At 42.2% G+C, this 23,435-nt stretch overlaps 1 protein-coding gene across 4 annotated transcripts in view; it reads right to left on the reverse strand.

Moving 5' to 3' along the window:
• Window positions 1-124: 124 nt before the first annotated feature.
• nt5c2a (5'-nucleotidase, cytosolic IIa) overlaps window positions 125-23,435 on the reverse strand; it is a 55,785-nt gene continuing 32,474 nt past the window's right edge. For all 4 annotated transcript variants that reach the window (XM_030441530.1, XM_030441529.1, XM_030441531.1 and 1 more), the window contains 12 exons: window positions 13,954-14,011; window positions 12,693-12,786; window positions 12,530-12,583; window positions 10,717-10,800; window positions 10,458-10,499; window positions 10,124-10,231; window positions 9,954-10,020; window positions 8,907-9,077; window positions 8,541-8,592; window positions 6,615-6,675; window positions 3,052-3,228; window positions 125-2,920 (listed from right to left, as the gene is read on the reverse strand). In XM_030441530.1, the coding sequence (XP_030297390.1) occupies window positions 2,678-2,920; window positions 3,052-3,228; window positions 6,615-6,675; window positions 8,541-8,592; window positions 8,907-9,077; window positions 9,954-10,020; window positions 10,124-10,231; window positions 10,458-10,499; window positions 10,717-10,800; window positions 12,530-12,583; window positions 12,693-12,786; window positions 13,954-14,011 (1,211 nt within the window). In that variant the 3' untranslated portion in view covers window positions 125-2,677. The remainder of the gene's footprint in view (window positions 2,921-3,051; window positions 3,229-6,614; window positions 6,676-8,540; window positions 8,593-8,906; window positions 9,078-9,953; window positions 10,021-10,123; window positions 10,232-10,457; window positions 10,500-10,716; window positions 10,801-12,529; window positions 12,584-12,692; window positions 12,787-13,953; window positions 14,012-23,435) is intronic.

Consider the following 23,435-nt stretch of genomic DNA (forward strand, 5'->3'; position numbering starts at 1 on the left):
TTTATGTGAACAGCAAAGAGGAGATTTGTAGGTCAGTGACAGAAGGCATGAACACAGCCAGCCTTGGGCTGGAAGACAATCCAGTTGGAGAGAATACCGGAATTGTACAAAATTAAAACTCAGCTAAAATTTCAAATCAGAAAGTTTATTACAAACATCAGCCATGACTCAAACCATCTCAACTTGCATAAACTTAACATTCTTCAAAACAAAGGCAATATTTCAAATAAAACACCAAAAACTGCAACTTTGACACATGCATCAACATTTGCTGATTGTATTTACACTTGACTATGTTTGATGACTAAAGTTTAAACTAGCTGTCAAAGCCAACAGCCTCAAACAATCAACTGTCCATTTGAGACCACATGTTACTGACAGCAGTCCTTTTGAGGAGGAGTGTAACAATGTCTCTTCAGTCAAAACAGGATGTGGCAGCTTCAACAATAGACACAAGGCCTTCTGTTTCGTTGTGTGAGGCTATACCACATATATTGCAGAATCACACATACAGTGGAAAAAAGGCCTGCTGTGAATCTGAGATTTTAAAGGGCCACCGTCTACCTCATCTGAGGATCAGTGCTGCTGCTGACATGTCCTCCTCACAGGGTCTTTAAATCAAGGCAGTAACAGAAAAACGTGAACACATTTGATGAGATTTAAGGTATAGTCAAATACACTACTGCATCCTCACTATGTTGAGAGTATCTGTGATGACATCTGTACATAAGCAGTGTTTCTCACACACCGACTAATTTGTATTGCCTTTCATTTCAGTTTATTTTACGCTATTTAAAAACACAGCGTATTCATTCCACTGCATTTCCTTTCCCTGCTCTCCCCCCGTCTGTCACTCACATCTCTCTCTCTCTCTCACAACACACACACACACACACAACACACACACACACACACACACACACACACACACACACACACACACACACACACACACACACACACAGCGTCTGTCTCCACAAACACAAGATCATCCCTGGAAGTAAAAGCATGGATGTTGACATTTGGTTTGGAGAAGACGGCTGGCGAAATTCACCAGTTCACAAAAGGTAGGTATCGCGTGAACACAGTGGTATTAAAAATATTCTATGATCTGACTACAATGAAATGTTTTTGTATAATATTTATTATAATACATTTTGGTGTTCCAATTATTTTTGTTTTTGGATGCTATGTTACCGCAGGGAAAAACGGTCTCAAAAGCATCTAAGTAACTTTGCAGCAGGGTGAGGTGGGCTATGTGGGCACTGCAGCAGTTTGTTTATCAGCTTGCTGTTGGAAAGTAAAAAACCCAGCTGGTAACAGTGTATCAACTGTGCAAAATATGAATACAAAAATAAGGAGACGTTGAGTCTAACTTTTAAATTCAAACCTACAGCATAGTTGAAAAATATGAAAATGACAGGAGATGTAAGTCTAAAAGTTATCAACTCATTGTTGGATGAATAAGGAAATGACTGTGTCACAGTCCATTGTGCAGGTTGTGATATCTCCATTAGTTTTGCAGTAATTTTAAAAACACACAATGTAGCCAGACTACATAACAGTAAGGACTTGGAGTGATAACATTGGCCCCATAGTCATTAGGATTCTGTAGGATATGGGAAATATGGTTTTATTATAACACAGTGAAAGAGTCAGTGGTTAAATAAGTAAATACATTTTCTCTGAGCTGTAAGCATGTGATATGTACAAAGAAAAAGGTCTGTTGTAGAGCTGTTGTATAACTGAGTCTAGTTTCAGCAGCTGTGTATAATACACAGACTACAGTTCAGTTCTCTTCAGGTAAAAGTTCACTCTCATATGTGCTGTTATTAAGAATTCATAAATTTCCCAGAATTTCTTAAAAGAAAAGAAAGATCCCCAATGAAGTGATGACAGCTTGCTGCTTTTCAACACTAAGGCAAGTGGAAGTAAACACAAGCTGGTCCAAACATCTTGCTGTGTTGCTGCACTGCAGGTAAAGAAACATGCATCTTACGCCTGCAGACATTTTCAGTGGATGTTTTCAACACTAATCTAACCGTTTATTCTGTTAAATTCTAGCTATGTTGAAAACCTTAAACATATCATATCTCCATATTTGGCCATTAGTCTCTAAAAATCACCTCAAAAATAATATGGCCCCCAGAATGCCGAAGATTTGACTTTAGATGGCCACATGGCAATTCTGATTATTCAGATTATTCCCTTAAATTGAACCTCTTGAAGTGTTATGTATGTTTTATAGTAAGAGAAGCAGGAGAAAGCAGCATGGCAGTGAGTTTGCACTACAAACTAATAAATGTATACTGGACTGATAACCTGAAGGCTCTCCATACAGAAGGAGAAAATTCCTTATCAAACAAACTGAGCAGAGCTCCAGGATACAACAAACACATACTCTAACTGAGAAAGGTAGATATTCTCTTCCCTTGTCATTTTCAATTCCACAATCCCATTGCCTGAATCTTACACTACTAACAGACATAAATCTAAACTCTCCCAAAATTTCTCTTTTACCCATAGACAGATACAGTTATCAGTTACTTGAATCAACAGTAGTCCATGTTAGTACAATACCAGGTCAGCAAGCTGCTACAGCCCTTTAGTTATTTAAAGGAAAAAGAAAAAAAATCATCTTAAAACATAAAAACAGGATGTACTGGATGTGAGTCTACTATTCCTCCTCCTCCTCCTCCTCCTCCTCCTCGTCATCATCCTCGTCATGGCAGTGGGTGATCTCCTGTGGAGCCTGAGGGAAGAAATGAGGGGGCTGGATCTCGCTGATGGAGCGGGTCAGCTGGTGCCTTTTGCACTCCATCTCCTTGAAGTCGATGTCATGGCGGTTTCTTGTGGCCAGCGGTGACTCTGTGTCAATGATGTTGACATGTGTGTGTTCCACCGTGGACTCATGAGGCATCTGGGAGGGAGAAGTTTTAATGTAATGGCATTCATCAAACTAATATATATACTAAATATAGCTAGAGCAGATGACACACATTTGAGACTGTATTAACTTTGCTCTGAGTGAGAGGTATGAGTGGATCTCACCAGTACATGCGCAGCTCGGAACAGATAGCTGAATGGGTAGTAGAGCAGGTTGATGAAGGAAGCAGCATACAGGTCAGCGTAACGCATGACCTGGGATGCAAACAGTGTCTGTCGGGATCCGCTGCGAAACAAACTTCCCATCATGCCATAGCACATGTCCATGTCATGTGTCACTTTCTGAAAGGGACAGAACAGTCTTGACAACATTTCACTTGCTGACATTCTTCCTCATTCTTGAGGGTTCAAGCAGCCATGATTAATCATTTTAGCAGCAGATGCAACATTCCTTATGTGAATGTTAAAAGCTTATCAATTTACAGATACACATAATGAGAAAACACAACTAGAAATGTTCAGGGCTCTTTTGAAGACATCAGCATTCATCAAAAAACAAAATGTTGCAATAGTGGTAGGTTTTTAACATCTGGGGCTTCTATTAAGGTTTCAAATGAAGCTTTTAATGTCTTTCAACATTGTTTATAATCTCATCCTAATATGAAACACAATACAAAAAAAATTGAAAATAATGATTAATCGGATTAAGCCATTAAATATATTAGTGTGAAAGTTTGTTTGAAAGTTTTTGGGTTATTCTGGTTATATAAATGGAATTAACACAGCTGTGAAATTGCTGCTAGACTGTCCTGCAAAAGTTGAATGATTCTGGAGATGGACTTGTTACAGACAGAGATCAGAGATACCCCAAGATCCTGATATGAACAAAGATTTCTCAAGATCTAGGGCACAGGTTATCAGGACCTATTGGTTGCACCCTCGATGTTCTCCCTCTGCTGGCTGCAATCAGTCAGATAAGGGGAGTGTCGTTACCCTGCTCAGTTGGTTGTGTGTCTTCAGAGAGACAACACCATAAGTTGGCTTTCTGTGTTGTCTCTTTGAGGGAAAACGTGAGTTGAGTGTGTTTGAGATTTTATATTTTGGCCAGTTTTGGCCAGATGGAGCTTAAAATCATAAAAGAACGCTTCTCCTAGTCAGAGAGGATGCTCACACAGCTTCTCCACACTAGGATGCAAAATACCCACAGACGTGGGTAAAGAGCCAGATTTGCAAGTCACATATGCAACACAGAGTCCTGTGGAGGGACAGTCTGGATGAAGATCAGTCATCAGTGAGTATGCCATCACAAGGGTCAACATCTGGGATAAACTGGCCGTTTGCATTGCACAGTTAGCAATATTGAAACGGCGCGCCTGCCCACCTTTGCTCACTTGGAAGATGAATGCAGAGTGCTTGAAAAGGATAGTTATGCTGATGGCCTGGACAGCTTGGAGAAAACTGGACAAAAATTTAGGAAATTTTAAGAGCTGGAGGATTCTTTTTGAAACCATGGGTCAGGTCAGGGTAAAGTGGGAGGCAAGGAGCTACAGCAGACGTATTGAAAACTGAAGTGAAACAAAGCACAACCCTTATTACTTACAAATCAAATGAGGTATGAAGACAATTAAGCCTTGGACATTGGGAAACCAAGTGGAGGAAGACAAACTGTACACAAGAACCTCAATTAACTTTTCAAGGATAATAAAGGATAAGCTGGAGGGGTTGCAGCATATGCCAGGGAGAGTGTAAACCAACTCCGAAGAAGGCACTCTCAGCAGTTTTGACAAGAGCTAAAGCTGAAATAGGTCAGAAGAAGGACCACCTGCTGGTTCCATAGGAAACCCTAAAAAGTGAAAATCAAGAGAAAAAAACTGTTTCTTGGAAGTGAAGGAATTCAGTAGCTTGTCGAGACTTGTCAGGATCATTGCCTGGGTGTGGCGACCTGGTGGGAAGTGGTTGGAGAGGAAGGGTCGACCCAGAGGAAAGTCAAAGTGGGAGGCAGTGTCACTCAAAGGCTAAGGAAACTGTACTGACTGTGGATGAGCTTGAGAACGCACTCAGAGACCTCTTCTTGGAATGTGTTACGTTTCCGTTTCCAGAAACTACATTAAGTAGATTGGCAGTATACACAGATATGGACTCCTGGTTTGTGGAGGCAGGCTTCAGGTGTTAAACGAAGACAGGACTGCAGTGCCAGTTTTACCATACAAAGCATGGGTGATAAATGGTGAAAGGCTTGCCAAAAGATAGGTTGACAGCTGTGTGGTCTGCAGGAAAAACGATGCAAGGCACTGTCAACAGTTCATGGGTAAACTTCCACCAAAGTGAACAGGCGTGCTGCACTATTTATTAATTCACTATTTATATTCACCACCATGGACCAGTTTGGGCCTGATGCAGTCAGTGACAAGTCATCTGAAGGATTCCTTCTAGTGTACCAGAGGTTCACTTCACTAAGAAGACACCCCAGGAAACTGTGGTCAGACCCTGGAACAGCTTTGTAGGGGCCAAACCTGCACTGGAAGAGTTCCACAGATGTCTGGACCAACTGAACTGGTCTGAGCGTGAAGAGGAAGCTGCTGAGCATGATCCACACTGCAGAAATGTCCCATAGGAATGGAGCAGCAGAGTTAGCTGTCACAATAGTGAAGAAGGCCTTGAACAGTCTTGATGGAGTTTTCACATGTGGAGATTTCCAGACATTCCTTTTCATGCCAGCCAACCTAGAAAACGTGAGACCTATTGACGCCAGAACTTATAGCAAGGGAGACTGTGGAGTATATCACCCCTAATTCTCTCAGCCCAAGAGGGGACCCAGGAGAATTTTTGTTTGATGTTTACCCATATAAAACATTCAAAAGTATTAAGCGGGAGGTCAGCAAATTCTGGAATATGTGGAACCAGTTGACTGGTCCTAACTATTTGTAAGAAGCAAATGGCACTCCAAGGAGCAAAATGTTGCTGTGGAAGCTGTGGTCAGGCTGACCGGTCGGTGATTAACAGTGCATGCAATTGGGCAAGGGCTGCTTAATCAGTACTGTAAAGGCTGGAAAGGTTGCACCAGTTACTATAGAAATGCTCCATTAAAATGTAATAATTTCTCATTAATTTATTGGTTATAGGTCCAGGACCAGATACGATGTCAATTTGTGACCTCAGCTGTAGGGAGGGTTTGTGGTAAAAGGGGGACAAGATGTGCAAATGGCAAAAATGAGCACAATATTAAAAAACTTCTGCATGTAAATATATGTATTTACCAATTTTTTGTGCAGGCCGGTCAAACGGGCCAAGCCCATGTGAAGGACCTGTGGCCCTAATAATTCCCTTATTTCAATAGGATCCTTAGTTCACGTTCATGCCCTAATAACACTTTGTCATGTCATGTCCTGTAACCGCTTTATCCCTTTTTCAAGGGGTCGCAGGGTTTTTGCTGGAGCCAATCCCAGCTGTCTTTGGGCGAAGGTTGCCAGCTCATTGCAGGGCCTTCAGGAGCAATTTGGGGTTCAGTATCTTGCTCAAGGACACTTCAACATGCAGCTCAGCTCAGCCCAGGAGAGCCAGGATTTGAACCAGGGACCTTCCGATCACTAGCAGACCTGCTCTACCTCTTCTTGCATGGTTTGTGCTCTGGCCCTAACCATCTTTCTATAGAATGGCTGAATAGATGTGTAAAAACTTTTTTAAGAGACAGACAGAACAAAGTATGCATTTACTGGAGCAGGTTCTACCTTAATGCGTCTCTGCAGCGAGCTGATGTCTGGCCTCTCACTGCTGCTGCTGTCCAGATGCCTGTGGATTAAACACAAGTTGGTTCAAAATTACATAATCACAAAGGCATCTTATTTAACAAGACAAAGACATGACTTGGTTTTGACATGAATTAAGAAATTGATTTGTTTTGGCATATATTTTCACATAGCTGCACAACATGGCCGAGGATGATGCAATTTAAAACAGTTAAAAACTGACTTTTCATTCAGCTCAACTTTTACATTGTTCATCATTTTATCAACCTATTATTCGTCCACAACACAATGGAAATTATGAATCAATAGGAATTGTTTTGGGTTATCTAGCTTGACTGCTGGGCCTTGGCAGAGAAATGCACTCTACTGAGTGCCATTCTAGTTTGGTCATTCTGTCAGCAACGGCAAACAGTTAATTCTTGGGGCAAGTGTACAGATGTTGGAATTACACCAGATACGTGTCCGATCTGGCTCTGCTCCATCACGGCAGTGGAGCTGATAGGTTTAACTCTAGTCCGCGTGTTTACTTCCACTTGCTGCGTGGAGTATATGCTCCGTCGCTTTTCTGTTCCATTCAAGCTCTGGCAGTCAGGACCCAGCCGGAGCACATACGCAGGACTTCTATTTCTGCTGGATGTCGGAGCACGACAAAGCAGTTCAGCTGAATTCACAGAGCAGATATGAAGTCACACACCGAAACAACAACATAACATCTGATTAATTTTCTAAATAAAACACTCCATGTGGACACCAGCACAAAATTCTCCAAAAAGTGACCAATCCAAGCACTTCTTCTAATCCCTCAGTTGGGAACACCTCGTGTTGTTCTGTTTATAACACAATCTATGAATACGGTCGAATGCGATCATGGAATTATTGCAGAAACTTCTCGGTCTTGCAACTCCAGCTGTCAGGCAGTGCTGTGCACAGCAACTCATAATGTGACTCAGTAGTATGAATGGCCCCAGCACGCCTGTATGCACTCCCAACAACGTCTGGGCATTCTCCTGATGAGTCAGCAGATGGTGTCCTGGGGGGACCTCCTCCCAGACCTTGATCAGGGCATCAGTGAGCTCCTGGGCAGTCTGTGGCGGTTCTTGGCAGAGTCAGATGCACGATACTAGCGTCCCATAAGTGCACAATTGGATTTAGGTCGGGGGAATGGGAGGACCAGTCAATGGCATTAATTCACCCAGGGCCGACTGCACCAGCGTAAAGTCTGACAATCGCTCTGAGGATTTCATCCCGGTACGTAACAGCGGTCAGGGTACCATTTGGCTAATCAGACACACAGCAAACTTCTTGTGACGCACATTTGGGTGGGCCATACTAAGGAGTAGATATTCACCTCTATAAAACTTAATTTTTGCCATTACTTGCTACCTGTATATGTAAGTTTGTGAATAGAAAACATTATTTCTATACAACTCTCTCCATATAAGCACATAAAAAATAATACATTCTGGAAAACAGTGCATAGCCAATGGAGGAAGGTATAACCAAATAATTTTTAATGTGTTAACCCATGTCAATTTTTGGCCCACCAGTCTGTAAAAGATGCATGCAGACATCTCACAACCCTCTGTGAATTCAGTATCCTACTGTCTTTTTTCTTATCCATTCTCCTGTCTGTAATATTGTTCAAGAAGTAAAATAAATGTACTTTCCATTTTCAGATGTACTGTAATGTTAATGTTGACTGCCAACTGGAGCTGGAGCGAAGATAATCCAATTTTTAATCCCAGAAGTTTAAAAGCAATCTCTGAGCTTTCCTCCCATCAGTAAACGGCTCTGGATCAGAGCAGAATCTGAAGTGACTCCAGGTGTCAAGTCTCCAGAGGGTCTGCCTGTAACCCAGAATCTAATGGCAGAAGTCACATTTTGTACATTTAACATAGAGGAACTCACTTGTAGAGCTCTGCAAGGAAGCAGTCCAGGGACTGAAGTTCCTCAAATATTGCTGAAAAACAATACCTGGCATTAGTTAATCACATCACATGTATAATGGCTTAAGTCTTAAATAACCAAACAGTGCAAAAATATGTTAACATGTTTTACTTTTAACAGTTTCGCATCTTTAAAGCACTGAGCTTCATTAAATTACATGATCTGTTTGATGTAGTAATGCATAAGTACTTTTTTTTTTACACCTAATAAAAGCTATTAAGTACTATAAAGTAGCAATTAAATACTGTTGCTGCTGAATAACACTGTGGTTTAAACAGAGCAGGTATAAAGCCATATGTATGTATGAGTATATGTTTCCAGCCTCACAGCTCTTGTCGGTCCACACATGTAACTCCTGGGCCAGCTCAGGTATCACCAGGAAGGTCCTCCAGCCCTGACGCTTTTTGGATTTAAGAATGTCACCGAAAATGTGGTCTCCGATGTAGATGATGTCCTTTCCTTTAGCACCCAGCAAGTCACACACCATGTCTGAAGAACCTGGGAGTGCACATATGGCATTTTGGGCACTTATAATGACACTGTCAAAACTTCTTGAAGCAATAATTCATAAGGTTATAACCATTTTTAAATAACTTTCAAAGGTAAACCTCTGTTGAAAGGTGTATGATGATTAGTGAGAATTTTCCAGGAACAAGGATGTGTTTTGATTATAGACCTGGAAAGTTAACATGAGCATCACCGCCTGCTTAAGGCTTGGAGCTCTGTGTGACAACTGCAGATATGATTGTAGCATTCTCTCTATATATAGCCTAAATATACATGGTGTAACATTACAGGCTGGTTGTGCTAATGCTGTCCAAACTTCAGTCAGTATATCAGGTCTTTTATTCATGTGCTGCAAAAAGTTGTCATTCATGGAATATTTACTTAAAAGACCATATTTTCATCATTATAAAATATAGATATATATAGATACATTGACATTGTTCCCCCCAAGTGATCAGAGAATTTGCCATCTTAACTGTTATTGCATAGTAATTCATTAATAAGGGCCTGATCGATACTGGACTTTTGGGGCCGATATAAGTATCTGGGACTAAATCAATTTTGACAGAAACATTGAGTGACAATCTTTTGTATAAAAATATACATACAAACAAGTATCTAGCCTTCATTACATACATATCTTTGTCAAAACAACTGTAAAAGATTTTGGCCAAAATGACATCAATGCACTGAAACAATTAACTTCACTGGGAATTTAATAGTTATGTTTTCCCCGCTTGTTTTTATCCTGCATTATGTTATGTAAAAACACAAGTTTTCCTATCTGTACATATTGGACAACATATATGCTGATGTTGATATATCTGTAATCACTCAATATCGGCCCTTGGCAGAGACCTTATTTACCTCCAGAGTAAACAATCCCATGCTGGAGAGGTCCGGTGTATGTGCCGATCTTCAGCCGACCCGTGGTCTGAAACAAACCAAGACCAAGAAATTATATTCTGAATGGCTATATGTAAACATAGGCAGAGCATATTTCATCGTCCATGCAGGCTTCTGTAATACACACTCACAGTGTCGACCTGCCGCAAGACTGTCCCCTCTCCAAAGAACACAGGTTTGCGGGCGTCAACCAGGATCAGGTCAAAGTACGACTGCCAGGGCCGGTGTGGTGTACCCGGCTGCAATAAATACAAACACACAGACAAGCAGATTTATGATTCCTATGGCTTTCGAGAAATTCCTGGATGTACCATGCCAACTTCCACCACTATAATAAAGTATTTTCTCTCTAGTACACTATCATCCTTCAATATCTATCCAGAAATTTCTAAGCAAAGTGATTTAATTCTAATTCAATAAGATTCCTGACAGTGCAAATGTTACTGAGTTGTTACTGAGTGTTACCTTTGGGCCGTGAGGGAAGTCAAACAGGTAGGACATAATTTTCTGTAAAAAGACAGTTAATATTTTGAACATCCTGACTGACAACACAACACAGACACACTACACTCACATCATTAACATCACCTGGCATAAATACTTCATTAGGCCACTTACAGCGCCACCATTCATGCAACTATAAATATGAAACAATGAATTATGTGTTTTTCTGCAGAAACAATGACAGATAAAACAAGACAGTGATTATAAACAATGATCCCACCTCTGTGTATTTGTAGTCACTGTTGGTGGCTAGAAATACTTTGGCGACTTCATTCATTCGACTGAGGAGGAGAGGAAGCTTTGCCTTGGTAGAGGATAAACAGAACAACCATCAAAAAAGCAGAAAAAATTTGACTGAATAATACAGCATTTGTTGACTTAACTACAAAGAAGAAGTCAAGGTTGTTATACAGTGGAGACACTGTGTAAAATGTAAATAAGTAAGAATGAAAATCAAAACTGAATCCTTTCAGCCTATATTGGGAAAAAGCACTACAGAAATGCAAGTCATTTTGAATTTAATAGTTGGGACAGGATCATGTTTACCACTGTTTTACATCACCTTTTCTTTTTTCAGCAATCAGGAAGTGTTTGAGAAATAAAGGACACGAACTGATATAAAAATATAAAGTAAGTAAAGTAACCAGTAGACTAAACTAACTAAACTAACTAAAGATTTAAAATAAATGAAGTTAAATAAAAGTGCAATATTTGCCTCTGAGATACAATGGAATAGAAGAATAAGGTTTAGGTTTAAAGGGTATATATATCTTGTATCTGTTTTTTGTGAGGGAAGCGCAATCTCATGGTGACACCCTACAATTGAAAGAATCGATGTGTTGACAGTGGAATTTAGGCACAACCCCAGGAGGAGGGGAGGACTCCCAGTGGCTGGTAATCAAATGGAACCCAGCTTGCAGTCGGCTGCCTGCCGAAAGGCTTTCGGATGGGAGCAGTCGAGGTGGCTTCACTGTAGGTTTTAACAAAAGCCATTTCTATTGCAGTTTGGCAGTTAGTAAAATTAAGCATTTTTGTAATTTCACCACATTTTGCGTATTCATGAATTTACCCTGTGTCAGTTAAGGATGCAAAGCATACCTGCAAGGAAAAAAATATGCAGGTCATTTAAAGACACTGTCCTTGTCCTTTAAAGAAAAAGCGTAGGCCTGAAACCACAGATGTTGAACATTGAACGTTGATTAAATAAATGCTCTGCATCCTCTGCCTTGGTAAATGTATGTCCCACTTGCTGATGAGTGACAGGAGGCACAGCAAGGTAATGGACAGAGAACTTAATGGCCATCTGGTGTAGTTTGGTCTTGACAGAGTTGATTGTGGCTTGGGTCTTTGAGAGCTCATTGCTCAGGTCTTGAAAGATTAAAATCTTATGTCCCCTAACATCAGCTGCCCTTTCTTGTGGTCTGACAGACAAACTTCCATTTTGGTGATGCAAGGTTCATAGGTTTCAAGCTTTCTACAGATGACATTGAGTGACTGATTTATAGGCAAGAGTGAAGCTTGAAACTTGGACTTGTCAGCTGACCATTTTTTCGCAAGTTTTGATTTTATGCAGAGATGGAAAGCCTGTCCTCCTTTGAGTTCCCAGCTAGTGAGGTGGGGTCAAATACCGCCTTTCCTTTTTGCGATGAATTTCTTTCCAAAAACAATTTGCAATACTGACTCATCAGACCACAGTACACTCTTTTCCTTTGTGCCAGCTGCTGTTGCTTGGGCCTTTCAAGAATGCCCCTTTTATATGTGACTGTGGACCTGTGGAATGCTGTGTTTTTGAAGGATTCTTACAACTTTCCCTGTTTTTTGTTGCCCCTGTCCCAACTTCTGTGAAATGTGTTGCCAAAATCAAATTCAGAATTAGTGTATATTTGCAAAAACACAATACTGTTTATGAGATTAACATTAAATATAAATACATAAAAAGGATTTCAAAAATCATTATGTTTATATTTGTTTTACACAGCGTCCAACATTTTTAGAACTGAGGTGGAAAAAAAACATTATGTTGGCTTACTTACATCTTTAACCACATACTTCTCCAGGTTTTCAACTGTTTTCTCTTTTAAGGAGCCCTGTGTAAACACATAAATCGGTGAACTGGGGGTTGTGAATAAACTGGATGTAGGAGATATACTACAGCTGACTGGAAACAGGTTTAATTGCGAAAAGACATGATTCTACCTTGAAATGAACCCAGTCCACTCCGTCTCTGACATCCTGGAACATGCTCTTGTAGGACATGAACAGGTCACCATCTTTAAAGCCAGTCTCACAACTACAGAGATAAAGTGCAAGTCACATGAATGCAAGTCAACATTCGAGTCTCCATGATATGGAATTCTGAGGTTCAGAAATAACAAGGATCATCTTTTCACCCAGAACAGAAGAGCTTCTCAAGGAGCAGTTAGACCATCATGGGACACTGAAATAGCACTGAACAGTGTTTACCAAGTTACTGCCAAAATGTTATTGATCACATAGTACTAATTAATTTTGTTTGAAAGTAAGAAGTTGCTCTACATTATTGCTGTCGGTGTAGTGTAATGCATCATTGATTATTTGGGTTACTTTCACCAAAACAGAAGTAGTATAGAAGAACTACAAAAGGAGAGATGAAAGGGAAGATGATCAATTGTGGGTGATTGATTTGTTGATAGCCAATAACAGCTCATTTCTACCATGGCAGATAAGAAACACGAAAGAGTCTGTTGGCCTTCTCAAATCTCCAAAAACTCAACAGAAAAATTGTTGGGATACTTTCAAGTTGTAGGCACTAACATAAAGAAAACAAACATGCTCAACAATGCTGGGCAGGAATAATACAAATATGTTGCTTTTTTTTGCTTGGCAGTGAGTGATGTACTTCACAGGATGATATCCAAAACCTTGATTCATTTGATGAAAAAGACTTTCCAACTCTTGATACTTTTACCAAAGTAAAGGGATATATACTATAGAGGAATGAATAAAAATTAGGACTTTCTAACTGCTTTTTTAAAAATGTCTATTTTGCTTTACTATGTTGGCAAATTTGAATGAATTATACTTCAGTTCTCGTGGTTTCCAACAAATGAACTGAACTACTATGATGTTTAGTATCTAACTGATATACACATCTACAGCAAGTCAGCGAGTATATCATAATAAGCTGCATTTAACTAGCTTGAACAGGTCGCCAGCAACCTATTGGGTCTGACTGGGTTAAAAAATAATCTATAAATAGTTTTTAGGTGCTCATGCATTACTGGACATAGCAAGTGTAATATTACTGAAAATATTAGAAAGCGTTATATATCCAAATTACTATGTAGAGTAATACATAACTGATAAACACTTCAAAAGTAGCATGTTAGCCCCAACACTGCCAAACATGATCACTGTCATTAAACAGGCTCTTATTAAGAATGTCACATAAAATTCAAACAGCTTCAGTGTGCAATACCTTTTGTATCTCGGGCAGTTACTGAAGAAGTCAACCAGGCACGCAAACAGATATGTTTCTGAGGAAGAATTAAGACTGGAATCAGTGAGACTGCCTACAGACCCAAACATCAATATGTATTGACAAATCAACAATATAGACTGCAAAACTGTGAAATCATATTCAAAGCCATGTCAGTGAACTGCATTTTATGCACAAATATTTCTATTTAATTCTTTTGAATATGCATACATACATACATTTTCTTTTTAACATTTTTCACAGGACAACTGCTTTGTAAAGCAAATGTTAGACAAACATTTAAATTCCTCTCACTTTTTTTGTAAGGGTGATGTGATTGTCTTTTTCCTTCACTAATGTTCAGTGTTATATTTATATGATAGGCTGATGTTTATTAATGTGCATTGTGCATTGTACCTTCTTTAAATAAAATAAACAAACATATACTACCAGTCAAAGGTTTGGACACACCTTCTAATTCATTAGTTTTCCTTTATTTTTATTAGTTTCTATACTGTAGATCAATACTGAAGACATCATGAAGGAACCCGTGGAACTATGTAGTAAACAAAAAAGTGTTAAACAAACCAGAATATGTTTTATATGTTATATTCTTCAAAATAGCCACCCTTTGTTTTGATTACAGCTTTGCCAACTCTACACATTCTCTCCATCAGCTTCATGAGAGTTCCTAGAGATGCTGAGCACTTGTTGGCTGCCTTGCCTTCACTCTGCAGTCAAACTCATCCCAAACCATCTCAGTTGGGTTAGGTTATCTGGCGCAGCACTCCATCACTCTCCTTCTTGGTCAAACAGCCCTTACACAGCCTGGAGGTGTTTGGGGTCATTGTCCAGTTGAAAAACAAATGATGGTCCCACTAAGTGCAAACCAGATGGGATGACATGTTGCGGCAGGATGCTGTGGTAGCCATGCTGGTTCAGTGTGCCTTCAATTTTGAGTAAATCACCAACAGTATCATCAGCAAAGCAGCCCCACACCATCATACCTTCTCCTCTATTGCTTCACAGTGGGAACAACATGTGTAGAAACCATCAGCTGACTTTTACTGTGTCTCACAAATGGTGGGTAGAACCAAAAATCTCAAATTTGGACACATCAGATCTAAGCATGGATTTTCACTGGTCTAATGTCCATTTTTGTTGGCCCAAGCACTTCTTGTCTCCTTGTTGTTTTCCTCAGTAGTGGCTTCTTTGTAGCAATTCAACCATGAAGGCCTGATTCACATAGTCTCCTCTGAACAGCTGATGTAGAACTTTTTGAAGCATTTAGCTGGGCCCTAATCTGAGGTGCTATTAACTTGTGGTTTCTGAGTCTGGTAACTAACTCATCCTCTGCAGAAGAGGTGAGTCTTGGTACTCTTTTCCTGGGGTGGTGCTCATGAGAGCCAGTTTCATCACATGTTTGATGGTTTTTGCGACTGCACTTGAGGACACATTCAAAGTTCTTGAATTTTTCCAGATTGACTTACCTTCATGTCTTAAGTAATGATGGACTGTCCTTTCTCTTTACTTAGTTGAGTGGTTCTTGCCATAATATGGATTACAACAGTAGTCGGTTGCTATGGCGCTGTACTAGGTGGCAGCCTGTAACAGCAGCTCCTGTGGGTTTTCAATTTTTTTCGTAGTTTTTGTTGTATTTCTGTTCTGATTTTCGTTGAATTTTGGCAACTCTTCTCCAGAGACTGAGAGAAGACGAACACCTTTCTTTTTTTTTCTTTTTTTAAACTTTTATGGCACTTTTTTTGTGATGTTTTTGCTAACCCTAGCAACCCTGCTTAGCTTTTATGGCTGTTACCACCCCATTAATTTTGAATGGTTATGGCGTCGCTAATGCTTGAATCATGACAACCGGTGTGTTTAAGTGTGTTGGTGTGCGTTTCATAACTACACGAAATGTTAAAATATTGCACCATATTGAATTTTGAGAGGGGTTTTTGTTCATATTGTTAGTTTGGGGGAATGCTTTGGCCTGGAAAACCTCACTGCCTCACCTGGACCCCTACACGCCCCTGCCCCGCACTACTTTTTCCCTGCCCCCCTCTCCCCCACATTCACACACACCCAACCCCCACACCAATACTGTCCCTGTCCCCACTCTGATTCTCCAGACTTAGACTACTAATTTGTATGCTCATCATTTTGATAGTTTAAAAACATTTTTTGTGGTGGAAACCCTTACTGGTCTCCCTCTCTCTCTCTCAAGCTGCAGATGTATGCTAGCCTATATTACAATGCTAAATATTGTTTTCTGTACTGTGTGAGTGAAAGGCAGAAAGTAGTAATTTTTTATATATATATATATATATATATATATATATATATATATATATATATATACACACACACATAAAAGATCAAATATACAGTTAAATAATGTGCAAGAAGTACAAAAAAGAAATGACTGTCCATGTTTGAGTCAGGTTACAGAAGGAGGGGTGTCTGACTCTCTTAGGGAGGCGTTATAAAGTTTAGAGTCTACCGCTGAATGTGCTCATCTGCTGTGCCAGTGTGTCATAGAGAGGGTGTGTGACATTATCCAAGATGGACTGAAGCTTGGACAGCATCCTCCTCTCTGCCACGGTTGTCAGAGTGTCCAGCTCCTCCCCCACGACATCACCAGCTCTTCTGATCAGTTTGTTCAGTCTGTTGTTATCTGCAACCTTCAGCCCACTGCCCCAGCATGTGACAGCGAAGAAGATCGCACTGGCCACAACAGACTCGTAGAACATCCTCAGCATCGTCCGACAGATGTTAAAAGACCTCAGCCTCCTGAGAAAAAAGAGTTGACTTTGGCCCTTTTTGTAGACCGCCTCAGTATATCTTGTCCAGTCCAGCTTATTATTGAAGTACACCCCCAGATATTTATATTCCTCAACAGTGTCCACAGGGACACCCTGGATGGAAACAGGGGTCACTGTTGTTTTCGCCCTCCTCAGATCCACTATAAGCTCCTTTGTTTTTGTCACGTTGAGCTGCAGATGATTCTGTTCACTCCAAGTGACAAAGTTGTCCACAACAGTCCTGTATTCATTCTCATCACCCTTCTCAATGCAGCCAACTATTGCTGAATCATCAGAAAACTTCTGAAGGTGGCAAGACTGAGTGCAATAGTTGAAGTCAGGTGAATAGGGTGAAGAGGAAGGGAGAGAGGACAGTCCCCTGTGGGGCCCCAGTGTTGCTGACCACCCTGTCCGACACACTGTTCTGTAGGTGTACATATTGTGGTCTGCCCATCAGGTAATCCACAATCCAGGACACGATGGGGGCCTCAACCTGCATGGCAGCCATCTTCTCACCCAGTAGAGCTGGACGGATGGTGTTGAAAGCACTCGTGTTGAAGTCAAAGAACATGACTCTCACAGTGCTCGCCGGCTTGTCCAGATGAGTGTAGACTCTATTCAGCAGGTAGATGATGCCATCCTCAACTCCCAGGCGGGGCTGGTAGGCGAACTGTAGTGGATCAGTGAAGGGCCTGACCATAGGCCTTAGCTGCTCCAGGACGAGCCTCTCCAGGGTCTTCATGATGTGAGATGTCAGGGCCACTGGTCTGTAGTCCTGAGGGCCGCTAGGGCGCGGCGTCTTTGGCACAGGAACGAGGTAGGACGTCTTCCACAGCACAGGGACCCTCTGGTGCAGGCTCAGGTTGAATACTTGACAAAGTACTCCACACAGCTGGGGGGCACAGGCTTTAAGCACCCTGGGAAGAACATCGTCGGGACCCGCAGCCTTGCCGGAGTGGAGTCTCATCAGCTGTCTTCTCACCAGGTCAGGCGTGCAGAAGACTGTAGAGGTGACAGTTGGGGAAGAGGTGAGGTCCTCAGGTTGTGGAGGACATGATGCAGAGCAGGGGGGAGGGGTGGAGTAGGTGGGTGTGAATTGAGGTGGAGGGGGGCAGACAAGGGGTCTGTAAGGAGGAGGAGGGGGAGTTAAAGTGGCAGTTGTTGTTGGGCAGCCAGCAGCAGAGTCTTGTGGGCGAGGGGCTGCAGTATCAAACCTATTGAAAAAGAGGTTCAGTTCATTGGCCCGGTCCATACGGCCATCCAACCCCATATTACCAGTCTTTTGGAACCCGGTAATGGTTCTCATGCCACTCCACACATCCCTCATGTTGTTTCACTTGAGTTTATTCTCCAGCTTTCTCTTGTAATTGTCTTTAGCCTCCCTGATGTTAAGTTTGAGTACCCCCTGCACTCTCCTCACATCATCACGGTTGCCATCTCTGAACGCCCTCTTCTTCTCATTCAGGATGACCTTGATGTCCTTAGTGATCCAAGGTTTATTATTAGCGTAACAGGTTACAGTCCGAGCAGGGACATTGCAGTCCACACAGAAGTTAATGTAATCCGTGATGCACTCTGTGAGCCCATCAATCTCCTCCCCGTGGGCCTCAGAGAGTGCAGGCCAGTCAGTTATTTCAAAGCAGCCCTGCAGTGCCTCATGAGCCTCCTCTGACCACCTCCTCACAGTTCTTGTGGTCGTAGAGGCACATAGCAGGGTTTGAGCTGTATCCATGGTGACGTGGTTAAAGTCCCCCGACATGATGATGAGGGCACTGGGGTGTTTAGTTTGAAGCTTGGAGATGCTGGTGTGTATGGTGCTGCAGGCAGATGTTGGGTTAGCAGAGGGAGGGATGTACAGGACAACAATGATGACATGTGGGATCTCTCTAGGCAGATGATATGGACGGAGTCCAACGGCAAGCAGTTCAACATCCGGGCAACAGAGCTGTTCTTTAATTGTGATGTGACCAGGATTACACCATCTGCTATTCACTAGAACGGCAAGCCCCCTGCCTTTCCGCTTACCGCTCTCGGTACAATCCTGGTCGGCCCGGACGGTGTGGAAACCATCCACGGAGACGTTCTGGTCCGTAATGTCCCTGTGCAGCCATGTCTCAGTAAAACACATCAGACTGCACTCCCTGTCCTCCGTGTGGCTCCACGTTAGTGCCGTTAGCTTGTCTATTTTGTTGCTAAGAGACCGTACATTTCACATAACAACAGAGGGGAGACAGGGCTTAAATCTTCTCCTTTCCATAAGCCCGTCCCGTCTCGACCCTCCTCTTATCCCCCGACATTGCTTCCCTCCTCTACATCCCCGGTGTGTCTTTCTCCAGAGTTCAGGTGGTATGTCAGCTGGTCTGGCCACAATGCCGGCCGGCATTAGTCCGATCAGCTGTTCTCCGGAGTAAAGAAAAACAGCATGTCCCGGTGGAAGCGGCATTTTATAAAAAACAACACTAAAAAAGCACAAAAACTCTCTAAAAACAACCTTGTTAGAGAGGTCAGGACTTCACAGATTAACAGTGAAGAAACAAGAACGAACAAAAAGGGAAAAAAGTTAAAAGTTCAAAAAGCAAACTCAAAGGCTGGAGCAAGGTAACAGGCAGCCTGCAGCTTTTGGCACATGCGCACTACACATCTTCCATCACTGGACAGCGATGTTGCTGTCATTGCTCCAGGAACAACTCCTACTGAGCAATTTGGGAAACTGGCTGTCACTCTTCACCTCAGAGGAGGACGACTTCAAACAATCAGCGCCATTCATCCAGCATATGACCCACTATCATATGTGCTGCTTCTACCACAGGGGTCCCAAGGATACCACACTGAACTGAGAGGTGTCACCCCAACATGCTTTTACCGTTTCCATCTGCAGGTGCGAAACACTGCTAATCATTTCAATTTACTACTCGGCAATGGAAGACTAACACAACAGTATGTATGTGACATGATGGCAAAAATTTAGTCACAACGTCTCAACTGGATTCGCCACAATCAGAAATCTATCAAGGCAGAAAAGTATAAAGTCATTGTTGATGCCCTGAGTAGTGACACTGAGATAATCCCAGGACGCCTAACCATCCTGCCACCCACAATTTATGGATCACCAAGATGGTACGCCAAAGAATTCCAAGACGCCATGGCCTTGGTCAGAGTCAAAGGCAAGCCAGACTTCTTCCTCACCTTCACTTGCAACCCTAACTGGCCTGAAATAAAAGGATAAATTTTTTTGGGTCAACAGACCCACCAAAGACCAGACATCATTGCCAGAGTCTTCCACATGAAGGTGGAGGCTCTCCTCACAGACATCCTGAAATATGACATTCTGGGACGCATTTGTGATAATGAAAGAAACTCAGAAGAGGCATCTTCCTCATATACATATGCTCATTACCATGGTGCCATGCGACAAACCCAGGACTTCCACTGATATTGATTGCGTTGTGTCTGCAGAGATTCCGAACAAAGAAACAAATCCGGAATTGCATCGCATTGTCACATCACACATGATTCATGGACCATGTGGACAATGGAATCGTGACAGTCCGTGCATGGTTGACAGAAAGTGCTCCAAAGACTACCCCAAACTAGGACTGGGCGATTATGCTAAAAATAATAATCACGATTATTTTGATTGATATTGAAATAACGATTAATAAACACGATTATTCACTGATTTCAAAAAAAGGATTTATTGAGCCACCAAAACTCAACTTTAAATATAACTTTTAGAAAAACAACCAGATAGATTAGTAACAAGTAAAAAAGTAAATGATAATAATATTTGTGTGTTTGCGTGATTGCAACACGTACCGCTTGTCCAAAATCTTGACCAGTGTCTTGAAGCCTGGGTTGCTAACTGTACTGATAGGGCACATGTCCTTAGCTAGCATGAACGTCACAGCCTCCGTTATCTCTCGCTATCGCCAGGAGCCGGTGGGATATGGAGCGGCATTGTAAAGAGTGTCGTCAATGGAGGACTGTGTTGCGGTGGCGGTGGCTGTAGCTGAAGTTGACGCTCTTGCACTTTTTTGGGTCTTTTGCTCCTTCAATACTTTTTCATAGACCACTTTATGGTTAAATAAATTTGTCGTGTTGCCCTGGGGTGCAGACACGACGGTGTGACAGACTTTGCAAACAATCTCCTTCTGCTCCACGTCCGACGATTTGAAGCCAAAATGTCTCCAAATGACCGAAGTTGTCCTACCTTTCTTTTAAACTAAAGGCTCAGGCTGCTTTTCTGCCATGTTCTCAATCTCTCGTTCCACAATTGATCCACACACTCACTGCTGCAGCTGCAGGCGACACAGGTGCGTTCACTGTGCTTTTACAGCGCAGTAATTTGCATACAGGACGCGCGGCGGCATGTTAATCGTTTTTCTTCGATTACAGTGTTTTCATGATCGTGAGAAGCCAAAATCGAAATCGCGATCAAAATTCGATTAATCGCCCAGCCCTACCCCAAACAATTGCGGCAAGACACATGCTTCTCAGACAACTCTTACCCACTGTATAGAAGACGAGCTGAAGAAGCGCCTGGCTCTCCCATCTCAAAGACGATCAGAGGGGGCATTAATGTATCTGTCAATAATGCATGGGTTGTGCCATACAATCCATACATCATTCTCCGATACAATGCACACATTAACCTCGAAATTGTCTGTGCTGTCTCCAGTGTGAAGTACCTGTACAAATACTTGGAGAAGGGTCCAGATCAGTGCCTGGTGAGGTTAGATATAGCTGATGAGACACGTGAGGAACTTTGTCGCGATGAGGTGACACTTTATGAGTTGGGCCGTTACATCACTGCATCTGAGGCGTACTGGCGAATATACAATTTCCCCATTTAACGAAAACAACCACCAGTAAGGATGCTGGCAATTCACCAAGAGGATGAACAAGTCATCACGTTTAATGATGATGGCACTGCCCAGAACCTACTGAACGCAGGGCCACCTATCACTACAGTGACTGCCTTTTTTGGAGCCATGTCCCTACATACACACATGCGACACATTGTGTACCCAGATGTATTTCAACACTTCACGTACACACAGAGCACATTTATACTGCGGAAAAAAAGACTAAGTTCCCCCAATGACCGCATGGCTGACACTGTTGGATGCATCCCAATGATTGCCTTCAACCCACACACTGCAGAACTGTTCTATCTTCGCGTGCTTTTGTACCGTGTGCCAGGACCAACTTCATTCAGAGACCTCCGAAAAGTTGGAGATGTGATGATGGACACATATTTGGCAGCCTGCATTGCACATGGGATTGTTGACAATGACAATGAAGTAGATTCTGTTATGGAAGAGGCAGCAAATGTGACCTTTGGCCCAGCACTGCGTGAAGTATTTGCGAACATGCTCATGTTTGTACTTAGAGGAGAGCACTTGCAGTTCTGGGAAAGGCACAAGCGTGTTCTTGGTGAAGATTTCATGCACAGGGCAGCGGTGAATGAGCCTGATGAATACATTCTGAATCAAGTGCTACTCGACCTCAAGGACCAAGTTGAAAGACATGGCTTTACACTGAGTGGACACTTCGGCCTCCCTGAACCTAATCCACTTCACGACCATAATCAGACTCCCCGCATCATCCAGCACGAGATTGAGCATAACATGGAAGAACTTCAAGCTAACATTACTCACACAGAAAACAGACTTAATCACGAGCAGCAAACTGTTATTAAAACAGTGATGGAGAGCGTGGAAAAGGACCTTGGAAAGATGGTAGCGCTTGATGCAAGTAGCGGGACAGGAAAAACTTTCATATTATGCCACATCCTCAACAAAGTCCGTGCAGAAGGCAAAGTGGCTCTTGCAACAGCTGTGAGTGGCATCGCAGCTACTCTACTGCCAAAAGGCACCACCTTTCACAGCAGAACAAAATGTCCTCTCATTCTCACTGATGAATCCACTTGCGGTGTGAGTGAACATGACAGCACTGCAACACTCATTAGGATGACACACCTCATGGTCGTGGATGAAGTGACGATGATGGATCGCCGTGCATTAGAAGCAGCAGATCGTACATTTCAGTGGCTCCGAGGATCAGCCAAACCATTTGGTGGCATCACAATGGTTTTCAGTGGCGATTGGAGGCAAATCCTTATCGTTGTACCACACGGTAGCAGCATCGAGATCATAGGAAGGTGTTGCAAGAGCTCATACCTATGGAAAAATGTTGAAACTCTTCGTCTAACAGAAAATATGAGGATCTCTCAAGCTGCAGAACATCAACAAGCTGAAGAAGAATTTGCCAGATTTCTCTTAGACCTTGGCGAGGCTAAAATTCCAGTAGTGCCAGAAGAGGGCGAGTTTGCCATTAAACTTAATGACACACTGACAATCCCTGGTGACAAACTGAACGACATTGTCCATTGGGTGTATGAAGACATGCTGGCCAACATTTCCAGTCCAACATGGCTATGCGAACGTGTCATTTTATGCCCAACTAACTCTGAAGTCGACATAGTAAATGAGTACATGAGCAGATATTTCCAGGAGAAGAACATGTTTGCAACAGCGTTGACACTGCAGATTCTGAAGGTCACCATATGTACCCAACTGAGTTTTTAAATACACTCTGCCCATCCGGAATGCCTCCTCATCGCATAACTTTAAAGGTGGTGAATGGTGATCATGCTACTGCAAAACTTTGACCAACAAA

Source organism: Sparus aurata, chromosome 15, assembly GCF_900880675.1.
Source record: "Sparus aurata chromosome 15, fSpaAur1.1, whole genome shotgun sequence".
Lineage (NCBI taxonomy): Eukaryota > Metazoa > Chordata > Actinopteri > Spariformes > Sparidae > Sparus > Sparus aurata.